At 47.0% G+C, this 19,361-nt stretch overlaps 1 protein-coding gene across 1 annotated transcript in view; it reads right to left on the reverse strand.

The window, feature by feature from the left end:
• Nucleotides 1-14,636, reverse strand: part of LOC119399304 (28 kDa heat- and acid-stable phosphoprotein) — a 34,804-nt gene extending 20,168 nt beyond the window's left edge. The window contains exons 1-3 of the mRNA XM_037666116.2: nt 14,481-14,636; nt 9,587-9,699; nt 6,680-6,799 (exon numbers count right to left, since the gene is read on the reverse strand). Of these exons, the coding sequence (XP_037522044.1) occupies nt 6,680-6,799; nt 9,587-9,699; nt 14,481-14,499 (252 nt within the window). The 5' untranslated portion in view covers nt 14,500-14,636. The remainder of the gene's footprint in view (nt 1-6,679; nt 6,800-9,586; nt 9,700-14,480) is intronic.
• Between the last annotated feature and the right edge of the window lie 4,725 nt (nt 14,637-19,361).

The raw sequence follows: 19,361 nt of genomic DNA on the forward strand, positions 1-19,361 counted from the left end.
GACGTCGATATATAAGAACATCTGAAATTTTGGATGCTAAAGAGCTTTGGCGTCCGATTTTTCGGACTTCCTGCCCAAATTTCAGGTCCAAAACAGCATTAATTGAGCCCCCAACTCTGCCACATCTTTCATCTCCATGTTGGAACCAGCGTTTTCTTGAGTTTACACATTTGTGACCGTAGCGGAGCTCGAAAGGCAGCTTTGCTGCATTACGGGGGTGTGATAGTATATTGTGAAGCATATTGAAAATCTAGGGACCACTTCTAATCGGAGTTGACTGTGTCTTGACTAATGATGAATTCCATTGGCAGATTCGGAGCACTTCTGGTAGCAGTTTTCCTGCTCCGTTCGGAGCAAGTCTGTTCCATTCGCAGACTGAGAGTGCTCCCTGTATGTTTCATTGGCAGATCTGGAGCAGCTCCGGCACCAGATTCACTCCATGGAGCAGCTCTCTCTACTCCGCGAAAAGCGGCGGATTCGACCGGAAGTCGCAAGCCCGCTGCGTGTGTGCAGAGCATGGCGTACCGCATGTGCAATGAAATCACTGTCCGACCGCTCCCGTTCTCTCCGCTCGCGCCCGTGAAGGCGAAAACTGCGCGAACCGCAAGGAATGCTGGGCGCTTGCAAAGCAGATGTGCGCTAGCGCCCCCTACCGTTTGCTCTGGCGAGGGTGCTTATGTTCCATTGGCAGATTTCCTTCGGATACTCTCCACGGAGTGGAGTGCCCCGGCGTAGAGTTCGTCAGCCACTCCGAATCCGCCAATGGAATTCACCATAAGTTTGACCGTAACAGAGCTTGAAAGGCAGCTTTGCCGCAATACGGGGGTGTGATGAGGTGAAGCATATTGAAAATCTAGGAACCACTTCCAATCGGACGTTGAATGTGTCTCGACTAAGTTCGACCATAACGGAGCTTGAAAGGCAGCTTTGCTGCAATACGAGAGTGTAATGAGGTGAAGCATATTGAAAATTTGAAGGGGTCTTTTTCAATCTGTTGTTGCCTGTATTTGTCTTTGGGAAGTTTGAATAGTTCATAAAGTAAAATTCCAGTGTGAATCGAATCGAATAGCAAACACTATTAGAAAAGTATTCGAACTTTTGAATATTCGCACACCCCTAGTTATTTCATTAAATCAAGGAAAAATAATACAGTCGACGTCCGATTTCCCGGACGCCCGAAATTCCGGACATGCCTGATTTCCCGGACTCATCTGTGGCACCGTCAAGTTCCCCGTAGAGTCAATGTATTAAAAAGTCCGAAATTCCGGACGCTTATAGCCTTCGCCATCCGATTTCCCGGACTTTTTACTGTTAACCGCCGACCCAAAGTCACCACCAACGCCGCCATTTTGGTTGTTTTCATTTTCATATCCTTGAGCCCACCATACTCGCATCAGCCGCAACGCCGCACCGCGCCGCGGCTGCCGTAACCTCGAAACCGCACGTGTCAATCCGTTGCCAGCCATAGCTTAGCCAAGCCAAACCTCACTGTGTTCGTTCACGTGTTGTTTTGTCAGCTGTGCCAGCTCTGCGGTCGTGTCTGCGGGTGATCGTTTGCTGCTGCACGCTACCTTCAGTGATCACGTTTCCCGACCTTCAGCATCCACCGAGTTCCTAGCTGTTTCGTGCTGCTCTTTTCGTCGAGCGGATTCGCCGTTTACAGCAATGGCACCGACTGCTCCTTCGTCTTCGTCCGCGCCTTCGAAGCGCACAAAGCCACCTCGTAGGCTCACGATGACGAACTGCCATCCGCGGATGTTGCCTTCGACGATCTGCGCGCTGGCGGCGTGTTGATTCCAGCGGAGATAACACTTGAGGGCTTCGCCGACGCTGACAAAGACCTCGAGCTATGTCCGGAGTTGACCGATGACGAAATCATTCATCAAGTTACGGAGGATTCCGATGACTCCGACACCGAGAACGAAGAGCCAGCTCCTACACAGCCAACGAACACGGAGTTGACGCGAGCACTGATGACACTGTCATTGGTGTACAGCGGCAACATGACGTTAACTGAAATTGAGGCAGACATAATCGCGGGCAAGCGGACCGTGCAAAAGAAAAATAAGCGACTTCTTTGCGCCCAAGTGCTGACCTATGAGGTAGTGCCGGCCACGTATTTTTTTTTTATAAACGGCTCTTTTCAGAGCCACCTAAACAATGCATTGGCTGAATTGCTATGGGAATCTTGTACTCCGGCTGTGACCCTCTCCGTCAGCGAAAAATACCTACCAAAAATGTGCGTTTTCACGTGCATTCGTTTTTCCGGACTGCCCGATTTTCCGGACGTTTTCGCGGTCCCTTGAAGGTCCGGGAAATCGGACGTCGACTGTACACTAGATTAATATCTGGTGTTTTATGTGCCAAAACCACAGTATGATTGTGAGGCACGCCACAGCAGCAGGGTTTCTTTATAGTGTGCTGACATCGAACAGTACATGGCTCTCTAGCATTTCACCTCGAATGACACAGTGGAACCCTGCTAGTAGTATTACCTTCCTGGGCTTCCATATTGCTAGCGAACACACACAAAGGACGACATAGTCCTTTGTGTGTGTACATTGGCGGGGAACAGAGAAAGAGGGAAATAGTAGAGGCTGTCGAAATTCACAAGGCGGGTGACACATGTGTCAGCACTCCGTCCATCGCGTTGTCGAAAAGAGAACTGGACTATCTGTGTAAGAAGAAACCACGTGCGAACTGGCGGTATCGATAGGCGGCGGAGAATTTCTTTTTCTTTTTTCTTTTTGCTCGGTGATAAACTTTGTCTGTGACGTGGCACCTGCGCGTGCGCAAAGAAATGTTTTGTGTCCTTCATGTCGATTAAAAAATCAGTTGAAGTCTAGCGGTGGTCCTGTCTCCTTCTATGTCGTCCTTTGTGTGTGTTCGCTAGCAATATGGAAGCTTACAATCAATACCAACTAGCCCAGCTTAATGCATTAACCTTCCTGGGTGCTATGCTTTCCTGGCTGCTAGAATGCCTAGAATGTAGTTTGGCACTAAAGCTGATTTTGGTGCTTGTAGTTGGCAATACAGTATAACCTCGTTACAACGGATCTGCTTACAACAGACATTCAGATACTACTGACCAATTTGCGGCGTTATGCCAACCTCCCTATCTGTTCTATTGATTGAGCTTCGTTTACAACAAATTCTGGTACAACGGACATTCAGATATAATTGATTGAAGTGAGAGGCCAGCAAGGTGGTCAGGACCCCTTTGTAATGGACTTTTCTACCACGGACAATCCAAATTCAATAACTTCGGACTTCAAACATCGCTTGGCATACTTTCGGGACTATTTTGCCAGATACAGTGTACCGGATATCAACGTACCGATTTAAGAATAAAGGCCGCCGATTTCCGGTCTGTCAATGATCAGTTATGCCTAGCTGCAGCGACAAAAGACCACCGTGCAGGATGCTTGGTCTTGCGTTTCGGGGCGCTGACGCGTGAAATTGCAAGCCGCTGCCACTGCTGCTCCCAGCGGTCGCTGCACAGTGAGCTTTGCCGAGGGTACACTGCCGAAGTGTAAATTGCCCATCCGCGGTTCCGAGGAGCCAGCAGGCGATGTGATTCGTTGCCTACGACGGAGCACGTTGCAGCTTCTTCGCTTTTGCATGTCCCCTAGCACGATGTTCTTGCCCGCAAAGTTTGGATTTGTCTCGTACGTGGGCGCCGTGAGCGTAATTAGGCCTAGCCACGACTTCGAGCAGAAAGCTCGGCTGCAATGTGCGTGGCCGCGATGCCTGACGTTTCAATGTACGCCTTGCTCGATTGCGAGTACAAAGAGTTTTTTCCGGATGGTCTTCGTCGCAAAGTCCGAAGCGCTGATGAGCAGAACCTCCAACCGCGGGTCCCATGAGTCAATGCATAGAGACGCATGTCTGCGATGTTCGTGACAAGTGCGGCGCAATATCGTAATCTCACGACTGAGCTTCTGCTTGAACCTGCCAAAGTAAAGCGCAATTATATTCTAAATGATCGTCGAGCCGTAAACACAAGATGCATCACTAAGTAGCACAATTTTTGACAGCCATGACCTCGCGACGCACAAGCAGCAGACAACGCTCTCCCGGAGCAAGCATCAGTCCAATGGCGAGACGTGCTGGAGCAACATGGCAGAAGCAGTCAATCGGAGGCCTCAAAACGAACGTCAAAAGTTTGCTTTTTGTACGCTTGTTTTTGAATGGAGGAGCTAGCTGAAGCGGGGAATTTGAATACGGAGAAATGCTCTTTCCGACGAGCCCAGAATGGCGGTGTCCGGTTGTGCCGCCGTTGCGGAGCTATAACTTTTTGAAAAATGCAGTTTTGCGATTTCTCCATTAATTTTCGCGACCTCGGCAGGTGACCAAATTTTTTACAGCACTTCTATGTAGTTTTCAGTGACAATATTTTGGAATCAAATAGAAAAAGGGCTACAGAAACCTAAAATGTGAGTTTCAGAAAACCTATTTGTTTGTTATTTTCTGCGGTAAGAAAGCCACGTCCCCTACTAAGAATAAATCCGTTCTTTGACCGCATTTGTGACTCGTAATTCTCTCCGGTTATAACAGACCCATTCAGCGTTTACATCAAAGTCTGTTGTAACGGTACTTGGATTTTACGTACTCCTTTTACAACAGACCGAAATCCTCTTTACTATGAAGGTCTGTTGTAATGAGGTTATACTATGCCTTCAAGATTGGTTGCTCTTTCCCAGAAGCCTTTGCATTGGTGTGAGCTAACCATCATCATTATTGTCGGAGGTGCTCCATGCTTCCCACGGTCTTTCGTGTTGCCGTTGTGTTTACGAGTCGTCATGCTGGTCCTGCAAGCGTGCTGCAAGTGCTTAGCTCTCCAATTATTGTTGCCAACGGAATCCCATACAGTGACCACATTTTTGTAGATGATGCTGTTCTCACTTCTGCGGCTTTATCCATTGACAAGATCATGGCCGAGTGCACCAGTGACGGGCAGGGCCGCATTTTCCAGACAATCACACTTTTAAAGATACCTCCACTTTTGCAAGGCATTGAGGTGTCTATGGGCCACAGCAGTCTAGCACTGTGCCAAGTGTGCTAAGACTGTAACGTTATTGCTCGGGGAAGTGACGCATCCGGTGATAATCTCGCTAAGGTGTCCCCAAAGGCTATCGCTTGCTAGGTGTGAGAGCCAATGTCGTTATCGGCCATAGTGGCACTAGATTTATAATGTAAGTAAGACATGACACTGTGGGCACTAAAAGATCTCTTTGTGCTGCTTAGATGCCAGAAAATGCACTAGGGTACGCTTAAAATTCTGTGCACTTTATCACTATTCCAATTTCTTATCTTTTTGAGTTCCTCAGCTCTCATGTTTGCCAGCCCGTATTTCTGGTGAAAAACCACGAACGACAGGACACCAAGAGAACACCGCTCTTCCGCTGTCCCCACTGTTTAACCAGAATGCATGAAATCCAACTAGCCCAGCTACTGTAAAATTCCGAGCAAGCGCCCCCACCCGTGCAAGCCCCCCCCCCCCAACTTCACTGGCAACTTCAAATATTCGCGCCGTTCCGGGCCTTTGCGAGCCTTCGCATACCAGGTGAGAATAATTTTATTTTTTTGATGGGGGCGAGGGGTCACATTGTCACCTAGTTCGTTTTTATCACAACGCTGACTTTTTTCCCATTCGTAGCAAATGTTCGTCTCACCGCCACGAAAAACGGCTGGATGACATCGGAGAAAATGCAAGAATGGCTGTCGAGAGTCTGGGGCCCAAACGTCGACAACGTGCGACGCTTACTAGTGTTGGACCAGGCGCCCATCCATAAGACACAAGCCACCACAAATGCCTTCGAGGAGTACAACACCGACGTGCTTTACGTGCCTGCGGGATGCACGAGCGTCCTGCAGCCTGCTGACGTGTATTGGAATAAGCCGTTCAAGTCCACCTTGCGGCGTTTGTGGGAGCAGTATATGCGCGAGGAAGCGCGAACACCGAAAGGAAACTTGAAGAAGCCGTCGCGGCAACATGTGCTTGAGTTTGTTGCCGAGGCGTGGGCCGCTGTTACTGAGGAGACAGTGGCACGGTCCTTCAAGGGATGCGGTGCTAGTAACGCGCTCGATGGCTCGGAGGACTGCGACCTGCGCAGCGGACTGGACGATGTTGGAGCTGTGGTGCCAGAAGACCGCGACGGACTATAAGCAAAATGCTGCGACCTGTTTTTTGCAACTGACTCGGAGGAGTCTTTCGATGGTTTTGAAAGCGATTAAAAGCTACAACAAATCCTGGGCCTAAATAAAGTTCACTGTAATAAAAATTTTAATCCATGCGCACTGCGTTTTTTTTTCTGGCGTGAAAATTTTTCCGCCATCTTGAATTTTGGTGCCATTGCGAGATAGCGCCCTCCCGCCACTTTTCGACAATTTCGACTTCGTTGGGGGGGGGGGGGCTTGCTCGGAATTTCACGGTAAGACCTCTAGTGTATTTCATTTGTGAAGTTTTTATTTTCATGGTCCCATTAAAAACATATCAGTGGGGTTCTACCATACTTGGTCTTCAATAGAGCTACAGTTTTTTTTAATGAAGATAGTTTATTATATTGCAGATTTATTTGAGGTTTCACTGCTTTTCGTTATTTTTAATGAGTGTTGTCCTTCAAGTGAGCTATTCAGCAGAGTAGCGGCCAAGCTCCCTAGAGAGGCGTCCACTCACCTGCTCCTCGCCACCTCCGCCCTCCTCGCCAGACTCGTCACTTGAGCTCTCCTCCTCGGAGCTGCTGCTGCTGCTCTTGCCCGAGCCACTTTCGTCGTCATTGCCTTCACCACGCTGTGCCTGCGAAGGCAAAAAAAGCATTGATGAGGTCAATTCGCATGGGCGCAAAGCTTTTGACAAAGAGTGATCCTGAATAAATTGTGGGCAACATCGATAAGGGACGTTACCGGAGATGTGATTGACGCACGACTAGATGAGCTGGGAACAAACGCCATTAAAACAAATCCACTCTGTCGTAAAGAACATGACAATTTTGTTTTACCATCTTCCCATTTGGTCAAACGGTAGCTTCCTCGCTGAAGTTCCCCATTGCCGTCAATGGAGAATTTCAAAGTTACTTTCCTCTTTAAAACAAAAATTGCAGCGATAAAACTTGCCATATAAGAAGGACTCTTTATTTGCCTTCGATTGAGGTATAAAGCAGATTTTTAAATGGAGCACCGCGCAGTGTAAACTGCATCTACAATGTGGACCAAAATGATGATTTTCTCAAATTTGCGTATTTTTCTTGTAAAATTTAGAAATTGCAGTGGTCTGAAAATATTTTTATAGCAAAATATACCTTTTTTAGAGTAAGTATTCATCACTCAGATATTCATACATAGTGCAATATAATAAGGAAAAAAATGCAAACATGGAACACATTGGCAAATTTTCTGGAGGCGTACAGTCACCGACCGATAAATCGGACAGTCGTGCGGCACCGCTGATGCTCTCATAGAAGTGGTGTGCAAAGGCAACCGATATTTCGGAGAGCTGCCAGATCTATATTCGATAATCTGGACCCTGTCCGAGACTGTTGCGCATGCCGAATCGCCAGCCATTATCTCCTCGGGCACCCATACCATACAAAGTATGGCCTCAGAGATCAAAACGAAAGCTAATTGTGATCTATGAGGCTTTATTTCGATTGCTACTTTATGCCTCTGAGATTTGTAATTGAAAACGCCGATCTTGGAGGCACTGGTCAACTGTGATTCTGGTTCCTGTATGCCCGCGCTGCGCTGCTATTGCTGCTATCGCCACCATTCTGTCGAATGTATCTATGGTGAAGCGTTTTGCTAAAGCAGTGGCTACGGTGACGGGGCCCGTCAGCGCAGTACTATCGTAAGACTCAGGGGGCCCGCCTGCGTAGTGTAATCGGTATAGCGAGGGGGGCCCGTCACCGTAGTGTAATACGGTGACGGGCCTCGTCTCGAGCCCTCGCTGTTCTTTCGTCATCGTACAGCGATCACATCACACTGGCAGAGATACAGGCGGACTTGGGTGCACGTAAGCAGATGTGCGTGCAGCAATGCATTGACAACTTTTTTCGGCCACCGGGACACTGAAGTGTCAATAGAAGTATTTATTTTCTGACATATTCGTTTTTTCAGACATTTCATAATTCGGACTTAGTATTTACATTCCCCGTGGAGTCCAAATTATCGGTCGTCGACTTATATGACTGAAAAATTGCAGTAATATTAGTGAGCTTCGAACACCTAAGACAAACTCCTTTGCTTAATATCTAAGGCAAATTCGGCATTGAAAGAAGAAATTATACTCTTGTGAATAATTTTTCTGGCATACCACACTCGGACACTATTCTGTAAAATTCGGGAGGCATAACCAAAAATTTTTTTCTCTTCGAAATATTCTGGCAATTCACTGTTTTCAATGCAAGTGCTTCAAAGGCCCTTCGTGCCTTTGATGAATGGCCACTGCTGAGAACCACTAGTTCCTGCAATCCATAGGACGCTGCTAAATGCACTTTGCCTATTTCAGCATCCTGTGGCTCGCCGTAATACTGCCATCTCCACGTGTCCGATAAGTGCTTCCACTAAACATAGTCGGGAATCGTGAGCTCTCGACGTTTTCTTGGTATTGCGTGAGCCTACAATTTGAACCTCACCGGGTCATTTGTAACTTTGCCGGTAACTGCCTTTTCCTTCACGATGCTTAGCCATTGCTGCAGTTCAGCTCGACACATTGGTGCCCCATCATACAGAAGCACTGAAGGGAATCCTGGACTCGCCTTTGTTGAGACGTGAAAAGCATGCGCAGAGAGCGAGGAGCCAGTGCCACGGTGTAACGCAGAAGCCCATGAGAGTGCTAAAGAGGGCCTGCAGATTGCAGAAGCTTGCCCTCCCAAGGCACACTTGTGCACAACATGCGAACCTGTGGATGCGGCATACATCGTCTGCTAAGGGACCACTACTGGCAGCACTTTCCAAGAGTCTAGAATTAGGGCAGTATCTACTAATAACTGCAGCTAAAATGTCTGTCACCTTTAGTTATTGACGTTACAGATGGAAATCTGGAAAAATTTACAATATAAGAGGCAACATTCCAATTTTTATGTGTCACGTCCATAGAACATGTAAACAAATGGCAACAGCGCGGAAGAATCATCTGTCGTGCCGAGGCGAAAACCACATTTCCTCCGTGACGCTATTGGGCTGCCCTCGCACGCTGCAGTGGCCTAGAGATTTTCCTCCTCAAATACACCTTTCTCCGTGACCAAGGTACAGCTGGTTCGAATGGACTGTGCGACATTATTCTGATTCTTTGATGTATGTACTTTAATTCTGTTGAAAATACTCGCTGCACTCTTCATAAGATGGCGGCTAATATTTCAAGAAAACATACATGACATTACCTTCATTCGATTCTCTACCAACCTACAATTTCCTTCCTTCAGTTTCAGTATAGAAACAAGCTATTCGTGATGCATCTTCCCGTTTCAATCTTAGATTTCTTCATGCATGGAAACTTGTGGCAGAGCTGAAAGATGGCACTTATCCCAGCAGAGCTACTTGTCACCAATCAGGGCACACAAACGAGTGAGAGCCACACATGACTGACCCTCCACTGGCGATTCCTCTCCTCCTTCTCCTTCTCCCTCTCAAGCTCTTCCAGGTTGGTGAAGTGGCGCCGCTGTCCCTTGTGGCCACCACCACCACGACTGCCACCTCGGCCTGAAGGAACAGAATCAGGACGACATCTTCATCCCGTCTAAACCAGTGCGACAGGCCTTCTATCAACTGTTGGTTTAAGCAAACACGTAGCATATCCCACATGACCAAAAATATTACACAAAGCAAACCACACAAGGAAACCGAACCAGCAGCACTGCAACCATACATGTGCCGCACACAAAGCTAGTTTCCTCCTGCGTTTGAGGCCAACTCCAGCAATATTATTTTGGCCACATCAACGTAACAGCAATTCCAGGCTCCCAAGATGCTCCCGTCGCAAATATATTGAAACTTGCAAACAATTTAAAATGAAAAATAAAGCTCAAAAACGAAACCATTCACAACTGAACATTGCCACTTCACGTGACATTTAACCCTTTGCGGTCTGTTGTCAGGCCCCTCCCGACAATGCAACACGGCCGCAACGGTCCACTGTCGACCACCAGACGGTGCCCAAAAATCGCTGAAAGACTTGGGCACAATATCAACTGCAAAAATAAACACCTCATGAGTTGTTCATGCACAGTTGTTGTTTTCTTTCATGGTGGTCAAAACTGGCCAAATATTTTCTGACCAGAGCGCCCCGAAAGTCACCGAAGGTTTCACACCACAAAGGGTTAAATATGCTCGAAAGGTGCGCAAAGCGTGGTCTGGCCAGTGTAGAGAACGAAGGGCTAGCAGACACTGCTTATTTGTGGCCCCTTCATAACACAGAACCAAAGCTTCGGAGCTGTCAAACATTGACAACTGCAATGTTGATGAATTCAACAGCCATTAATCACAATCTGCACTCCTCTAGTCGAGCCGACAACATGCGTGATGCAGCACTGTACATCCGTCTGTAAAGCGAACACGAAAGGACACCCTAAGCACTGATCTTATTTTCCTAGAAAACGGCTGGTGACAGCATAAAGCAACACTCGGTGCATTTGTTTACATTGGCCGGTAAAGCAACCACCTATCGTCTGCTTGACATTGAATGCAAGCTGCACCTCAGTGGCATCAAACAAGGCCAGATGATCACAAAACAAGCAGCTTTTGTGCTAGACTGAGCTCCATTGCACCTCTAAGTCGCAATGGTGTGATTAACCAGACAACGAAAACAGCGAGCCCATGAAATTTGACAGCATACACCTTACACCTGCTTATTTATCATTTTTCATACTTTAATAGATACAGCATTCAATAATTCTGCACAGTGCACAATTCTGCATGTATAATTACACATAATTTTAAAGTTTTTGTTGTTTTTGTACACCAAAATCTATCATACAAGACAACCGGCTTGTTTATTCAAGCCTCTATACCTTGTAATTTGTGCCCACCCAGCCACGATGTTTCAATGATAGATCGCAGTATTCAGAAATAAACAAACCTATTGCCATTTCTATTTCGATCCATGTCCCCACCCACACATGCAATGCCTTGTGGCGGTGTACGTAAAGACAAAAATTAAATAATCTAGACACAGATTGCCACTTTGTGCATATTATTGGATCATTTCTGACTTTGCTTTGCTTGCTGTATCACCAATGCAAGTACTGACACCGATCGCAGCTAAACAATTTATGTTGCTCGATCAAACGGTGCACACAAAGAAAGCAGTGCATCTCAAGAGTTGAACAATTCATTAATAGCTAATTTGCATCCACTTTTATCATCCTTTCATTTAAAGGGGTTCTGTTGCCATTTTATGCCCATCTCGACATTCACTGCAGGATGAAGGGCAGTGATATCAAAAACTACGATGAGAACGCTCGTGGCTAACTGAGTGGCTAATGCGAAGGAAGGAAAGAAGGACACACAAGACACAGCGCTGACTTTTAAGTGAAGTTTTATTGAAGGAAAAATGTGCCCACAAATACACAAACTGAGAACCTCACGCTGTTAGCCCAAATGAATCTATACGAACTCACCCAGCATTTCATCTTGCAAGGATGTGATGAATGTTTGTTTTATATAATTGTAAGAACGGCTGCTCAATTCAAAATCTGCGTAATTACTGTATTCAATTAGGTCTACAAGATCTATATTTGAACACCCCTACACATACGCAAAAGGACTTAAAAAAGAGTACTCGTAAAGAGAGCAACTGTTACTGGGCTAATGGAGCAACAGAAGCTCCAGCACTGAGCAGTCTTGACTGAGCCCTGCTTGAGCTCTCTGCATCCCTACAACGGCCCGGGGAGAAGAAGATGGCGGCTTATGGTGACGACACAATGGCAAGATGCAGTAAAAGCTGAAATTTGGGCTAGTTGGTCTTGACTTAAATCATCGCTTGCCGCGGGGGGCCACTTGGCCGATCATTGTAAGCGTTGTGGGTGTGCCCCAGCATTTGGTGCAACTCGGGTGTTGGGAAGGGGTCATGACCAGATACGACGTGAGATCTGTGAGGCCATGTATATAACAGGGAGGCGGATAGGTGTGTAAGTGTGCCCTCAATTGTCCTAACGAAAAAGGAGATTGGCTTCTTGGAAGGGCGCATGCGCGACGCGTAGCTTGGCACGTGCAGCTTGATGCGAAGGCAAGATGGTGACGTTTTCCATCAGTTTAGATGTTGTTTTACACTTTACATGTCACATGTCCAGAGTAAATTTTCAGTTGAAGTCTAGCGGTCGTCCTGTGTGCTTCTTCTCTGTCCTTGTTTTGTTCCGCTATATTATGTATTTAAGATTGCAGTACTTTCAGTTGGCTGATGTGCACATGAACAGAGGTCATCCGACTGATAAGCAATACAGTTACCAGAGATTGTGAAGTACACACAGTACTGTGTGGCTACCGTGAATATGATGACACATAAATGTTGTCCAAACAGGCTAGCCAATGTTTATATAGGTGTACTTCTCATCGTTAAAGGTGCCTCATCGTCCTTGGCTCGTTGGATTTGAAAGGGTTAGTCGGTGACGTCACATCACATGGCGTCACTGTCAGTGCTTGTCGGTCTGCCTCACTGACGAACCCGTTCAAAAGTAACACACGAAGAATGATGAGGCACCTTTGAAAAAGAGATGTACACCTATTGAAACATTGGCCAGCCTGCCTGGGGCACTTATTCCAGTTCTGACAACCTGTGTATCGCACTGTGCTTCCATCTATCAGTCCAATCCTGTACTTGCGATTTACAGGGGATATGAGACACAGAAGGATGGCTTACAACTTCTTTTTTTACATTGGCTAACAAAAATATCTGGGGTTTTATGTGCCAAAAACAAGATACGATTATGAGGCACGTCAGAGTGGAGGGCTCTGGAAATTTCAATCACCTAGGGTCTTTCAACGTGCCCCTAAATCCAAGTACACGGGCCTCTGGTATTTCACCTCCACCGGAATGCAACCACTGCAGCCAGGATCAAACCTGCGATATTCCGCTCAGCACCCAGGCACGTTTACACCAGCTAGTTCAGAGTTCTGGCTATGGCAAGTGTGCTTCCCATTGCTGCATACGTCCAAACACACCTCTTTTATTAGAGGAAACTTGAAAAACACAAACGACGAAGACGAAACACATACAACAGGTCTTTCGTTGTTTGTGCTTTTCAAGTTTCCTCTAATGACAGACCAAAGGCATTGTAACCTCTTTTATGTTTTGCAGAACGCTAGTGCTGCTGTTTTTGCTGTGTCTGTACTGCACTGCACTCGCAGGACATGAACTTATAGAGCACGGCACTTTTCTAAAGTGCAGTCTCACATCGCGGGCACCTTAATTGTCCAATGAGGCAGTGCAAGGAGGAGTGTCCAGCCACAACAGACGACAGTCGCCTACGTAAGGAATCGTGATCAGCTACTTCACAGGTAGTTGGCCGCACGAGCAGTACATAAGGAAATCCATAAATCAACTAGCGAATACCCTGGCCCGAGCACAAATAACCACTACGCTATTCCGTTAAACCGCACAAGCTGTACAGTGAAATCGAAGTGCTACGAACATCGGCTCTTTATGTCTTAATAAAGATTATTCGAAGTTTTACGCGCCAAAAGTACGATACGATCACGGCTTACGCCGCAGGAGGGAACCGCGACCAGCCTTTTAACATTAAACTGGAAAAATGAGTGGGATTTCTCAAAGGGAGCTACGTGGCAGACACGTGAGTTAGCTTTCTTGAATGTCATCTTTTTCCTTCTCGACGCCGCCTGTGCGCAATCATTAGGAGTTTCTCTAGTATTCGCCCAGCTGAAAGACTGACGTAAAGCAGCCTGAACGCGGTAACGTCCCGGTGCTTTGAGCGAATGCGCTAGCCGTAGTCGCGATGATTGACGCCTCAAACTTCAAATCAACTCTGGTAGTTGTCTACCGCGCTCCCGATTACAGCCCATACGCAAGTTGCGCTTTGTGAATCAGAACTGCCATTGAAGCACTCGGATTCTAGGCGAAGCAAGCAGCGCCGGCTTGCGTTTAGTTCACTGAAACGCACGCGGCGCCAGCGCGATGATGAGTCAAACACGCTCCGCACGCAAGCTTGTCGTTAAAAGAAGACTTCGCGTCCGCCAAGTTTGTTTCGCAAAGGAGTAAAACCTGCCAGCAAAGCTGGCGGAACCAACTCCAGCTACTCGTCCATCCATTGGCTTCTTTCATTCGTACAGCGACATATGCCAACACGATCATGCTATGCGCGGCAGCCTCAGAAAATCCCTTCGACGTCGCTTTCAAACGAATTAGCCGGTGCGGCAGCTTTCGCGTGGGACAGCTGGTGAATTTGCGCGAATGCGATCGGAAAAACGAAATGAAACAAGGCGGCCTTCCTCGGCGTGCCGTAGCATAGCCCTAGGCATCGGTCGCTTACCTCGTCCTCGCGGGGGCATCTTGACAGTTGCACGGAGCTACGAGTGAGAAGACGGTGACAAGGGACGCCGGAGCTAGTCGACAACACCGAAAGGAAAGCGAAGAAAGCTCGAGCGGGGATTCTAGCGAAGTCCCGATGGCGATATTCCTCTTCTTCACCTCAGAAAGATGTTTCCCAGCAAAATGCTGGGACGCTACAGACCGCAAACAAGTTCAACGCATCGTAGATGTCGCCAGCTACCGGTATTATAAATAAAGGATCTTTGTGAACAAGTTCATACAAAATGTACACAATAGATACAGCAAAAGTGCCTCTAAAATTTTATATATACAATTGATAGCTGCTTTTACTTTCAGACATGTAGAAATGTGTTGACAGAAGAAAGTAGCGCAACGCTGGATGGATGGATGCTATGAGCGTACAAGTATGCCACCAGGCTCAACGAAAAAAAATAATAAACTTTTTCCTTTTTTTTTTAATGTTGGCCTAATGCCTCTACTTCGATTAAATCTCTTACCACAGGAAAAAAAACGCAGAAATTCTCAGCTAGTTCTATCCAGTTCTCTCCCCATTACGGCAGAATGTCCTTATTTTTGTCCTTTCTCTCTAATTTTCTGCCACCAGTACTCTAACCGTCTCATTTCAATCGCGGGTGTGTTCAGCTTTCCATTGTTGTCCCTAAAACCCAAGTCTTCATGTAGGCTCGTGCCCAAACGTACAGCTGGGTGGGTATCTCCACATTCAATCGGAACATGCTCCGCCGCTTCCTTAGCTTCCCCGCAGCATAATGTTCTTCTTCTTTACTGTTCTAAGGCAACCCGATCTTGCTTCAAACAGTAAAGCGCTTCCCCTTGAATTATCGTGAAATGCCTCCTCCTCATTCATTTTTGCCCTTTCGGTAGTTACTCAAAGCCGGTTTTTTCTCCATAGCTGTATATTTACTGGTGAGCCTCCTAGTTCTTCTTATCCATTGCGTGACCTCGCTCTTCCTTAAAAATAACGCAATACCTTCTCTGCCCATCTACTCTTCTTCTATTCCTTAGCCTTTCTTCGAACCTTATTTTGCTCTAGGACTCCCTCGCCTCAAAACCTGCCCATCCCATATCGCCCTTTACAGCCTCATTTGTCGTCTTCCTGTGAGCACCCAACGCTAGGCGTCACATCCTTTGATTTACATCCATTCCCGATTGCACCTCTGCCCTCATGCACACCACCATGAGTTCGCGAAAGTAGCCCCGGAACCGTTACACCTTTCCAGAGGCCTCGAAGCACCTCGTACCTATTGTATCCCCACAACGCTCTGTGCTTCATTATTGCAGCCATGGAGGAAGAAATACTAAGGAGAGGCCCTATCGTATTTCAATGCATTGCGAAAAGTGTGGCGAAAGTGACGTCAGATTTATGGGCAAACAAACCGGTATGGGGCAAACAAAACAGACGCCCCGCGGCGTGCTCTCCGCGGTGGTTTGCTTCTGCGCAGATGTGTAGTCCCGGCGTAAACTTAGCGCGTATTTGCGGTTCGCACGCAGTAAAATGTTGCAAGCAGACGTTTACCAGGCTGTTCGTGCGTGGCAGGCCCAAGCGCTGCCTGCTGAAATTCTTCGCGGAGCGTTTTGTGCAAGAGTACAGAATACCGGTACGTACTGTGATCAAAAACGTTCAGCCCCTGCATCATCGTATTCGAACTCACCTAGCAGTGACTTACGCGTTCTGCTGGGCGTTAGGCCTTCCCTTTCTCGTAGCCCGATTTCTCGATCTGCTGCCGGATTAGCGGTTCTTTGTTCGTTTATATGGAGTGAGCGTAGTAGCTATTCGGCGCAACGCCAACCTATAGTTGACGTAACTTCACGTCGAAAAGAGGACACCGCTGTATTGTATACGCGATCGTGCACGTAAAGTTTGTAATTCTAGTACGCACAACAACAAGCACGCAGCGAGCGCACACCGCACAATACATACATCACGTAGTCAGATAACAACAACATAAGTTTATTGCCGTTTCGTTGAACGACACAGCTTCTACAACGTACGATGCCTTCGGCGCATGGTATGTACGGCGCGTCAGACGCCAAAAACAAAAGTTCACGTGTGTTCTGAGTTGACACAATGAGTAAGAAGCAACAGAGCGCACATCCGAGAGCTTCGCATGCAAACACCATGCATTAGTGATCACCAATGAAGCGAACGTGTACGTACTAGGGATGCAGAACTATCGATGGTACTATCCATACTATCGATAGCTGAGTCACTATCGCCTATCGATGGTAAAAATACTATCGATAGCGCTATCGATAGTAAAAATTCGATGGTACTATCGATAGTATAAAATCAACAGCACGAACTCATTGCAGAAACTTGGTTCCCCGCGCGCGTGGTACATAGTGCACTCTAAGAAAAAAAAGAGTATGCGTGACTCTTTTCGGAGAGTTCTGACTTGCCACGTATAGGACTCTCTTTAAATAGTCGCGGTGACTCTCTTGGTGGGTCAGGGTCGGCTCGCTCTAGGAGAGTCCCCTGACCCTCTAGGAAGAGTGGACAGACTCTCATTCAAGTATCACGTTACCACTTATAGGGAGTCAGACTCTTGCCGGTAACACTCCTACGGGGGTCAAAAGACCCACACCGAAGCGTCAAGAGACTTCACAAGTATTTTAAGCTACTCATTGGACCCTTGCTCTACTTTTGCGCGACTTCTGTTGAAAATAGTGTATTCATTTTAAGCAAGTCCAATATACTTGCCGTTCTGTCCAGCGACTGCAAAAAAATAATAGTTCAGTTTTAGCATTATTTTAATAATACTCGTCAAAACAACACATATTTTCCAGCGAAGTTATATAGAAAGCGCGTAAGGATGGTCTTTATTTCCAATTAAGAAGTTTGGGTATTCCTCATTTACATGCTTCTATGAGTATAGCCAACTAAATGTGTGACTGGTTTGCATAGTGCCATACAGTGCAATATAAACTGCAGAAATAGGCATCATGTTTCAATCTTTATTCCTTTTGATTAAGAATAAATGAAAAGTGTGACGGCTGGTGGCATCAGACTTGTGGTTTGCTAGTTGGTTGTCGCTCCTGTTCAGCGTGAGCACCACGAAAACAGTATCTGAAAGCAGAACGTGATATTATGATGAGAAAATGAAATTGCAGTAAAGGTTTGCGAAACTTACAAAATAATGGTTCACATAGACACAATGAAGGCTCACAACAAAACACAAATGCAAACACGTAAGTAAGGAACCAAGTTTTTGCCGTTATCGTGCAAATACAACTTGCAAATAGTACCTTTTCTAACACGTCACTTAGCGACAAACTTGCAGCACAAGATGATGTGAGCCTCTTAAACAACAAACGAAATTGGTTTAGGCTCCTTTGCGTGGGTGCACTCACCTCTTTTCCTACGTCGTCTTGTCCAACCAAAAGATGTAGGACCGACTGCCTCGTTGACAGGGCGAACGCCGCTGTGTGATTTCCCATCACAGCGGTGAGGCGCCAGACCAGAGCGGCACATTCGTTTTCCCCCGAGTGTGGCTGTCAACTGGAGTGAGAGGCGGGGAGAATGATCCGGGATGCTGGAATAACCAAAACACACACCATTATTTGTATTTAAAACAACCGCTTTGTTCAACACACCGTATGGTACGCACATCTGCCACGAGTGTTAATTCGAATTTCGCAACGAAAACAAATTTTCACGTAAAAGGCAGCGGGAACCTCGTATCGCAATACGCACTGGGCTATACACATGAAAGCCTTCTTTTCTGAGAAATCGCTTCAAAATTTGGTTTCAGAAAAACCGGTTTTGCGCCGGCTTACCCCTGAACACCCAAGCACATCCTCCGACAGTCAGGGCACGGCGTGAGCGGTTACTGACCGCATGTTGTACAAACGTAACCCATTTCAGGTAAACACATGCGAGCACGAGGGCCCGAACGCACCCAGCGCGTGCGGACGGCCGTCTACGTCGAGATCAGACATGTCCATATTTTAGAATTAGCACACATAACTCCCACAATCACGTACACTCACTTGATCTGTTAGAGTGTCATCGCAGATGTTTGGCAAACCATGAAAACAGCAAACAGTAACGAATGAAAAAAAGTGCACGGCGGCGGTCCGCAACAGACGGCACCGTCGAAAGTCTCTCTAGCTTTTCGCCTTACCGGCGATGGCGTGTCCAACTTGAATGACTACCGCGTACGTTCTGGAAGCCGCCGTACTATATCTGCAACCTCAAACTACCGTCTTTAAGGCCAACAAAAAACCATTATATATAGTGCGTCTGAGCGTTCTGTACACAGGCTTCTTTTTTTTTTTTCATGTTCCCACGCGCGGAAGCACGCAGCACACTCAAGGTCGATGGAAATGTTATTATGAGTAGACTAAAGTGCATCTCAAAACGACATCTTGCACCTTCAGTAGTGGCAGACACAACGTGCGATCAGCAAGAAATGACCCTTGATAATTGTTTGCATCGCTCACTTTATGGGAGCTTGTACAGCAACGCGCATAACGGTGGCAACTCGTTAACTGACAGCTTTAGTTGGGGCATCCGCAACAGCCCCGCGACACAGGCTGCTGTTGGAAATGGCTGGCAGATAACTTCCGCAGAGCTACTGCAGACGCCCAGCTAAAGCTGTATAATTAGTGCCTACGAAAGCAGTACACTCACCGCTAACTGGCGCCCGTTGTCCGTATCCACAGCTCCATGAATATTCCGCCCTCCAAGCGCCACTTCGTGCACGGAGCCGGCGTCAACACCACCGTAGACGCGCATGAACATGAAACTGATGAAACTTCAAGACACGCAACCCGCTATCAACGCAATCACGCAACCCATTCCAATAGACGAGGAGACTGAGACTGACTGAGAGCTGAGACT

This window comes from Rhipicephalus sanguineus, chromosome 7 (assembly GCF_013339695.2).
Source record: "Rhipicephalus sanguineus isolate Rsan-2018 chromosome 7, BIME_Rsan_1.4, whole genome shotgun sequence".
Classification (NCBI taxonomy): Eukaryota; Metazoa; Arthropoda; class Arachnida; order Ixodida; family Ixodidae; genus Rhipicephalus; species Rhipicephalus sanguineus.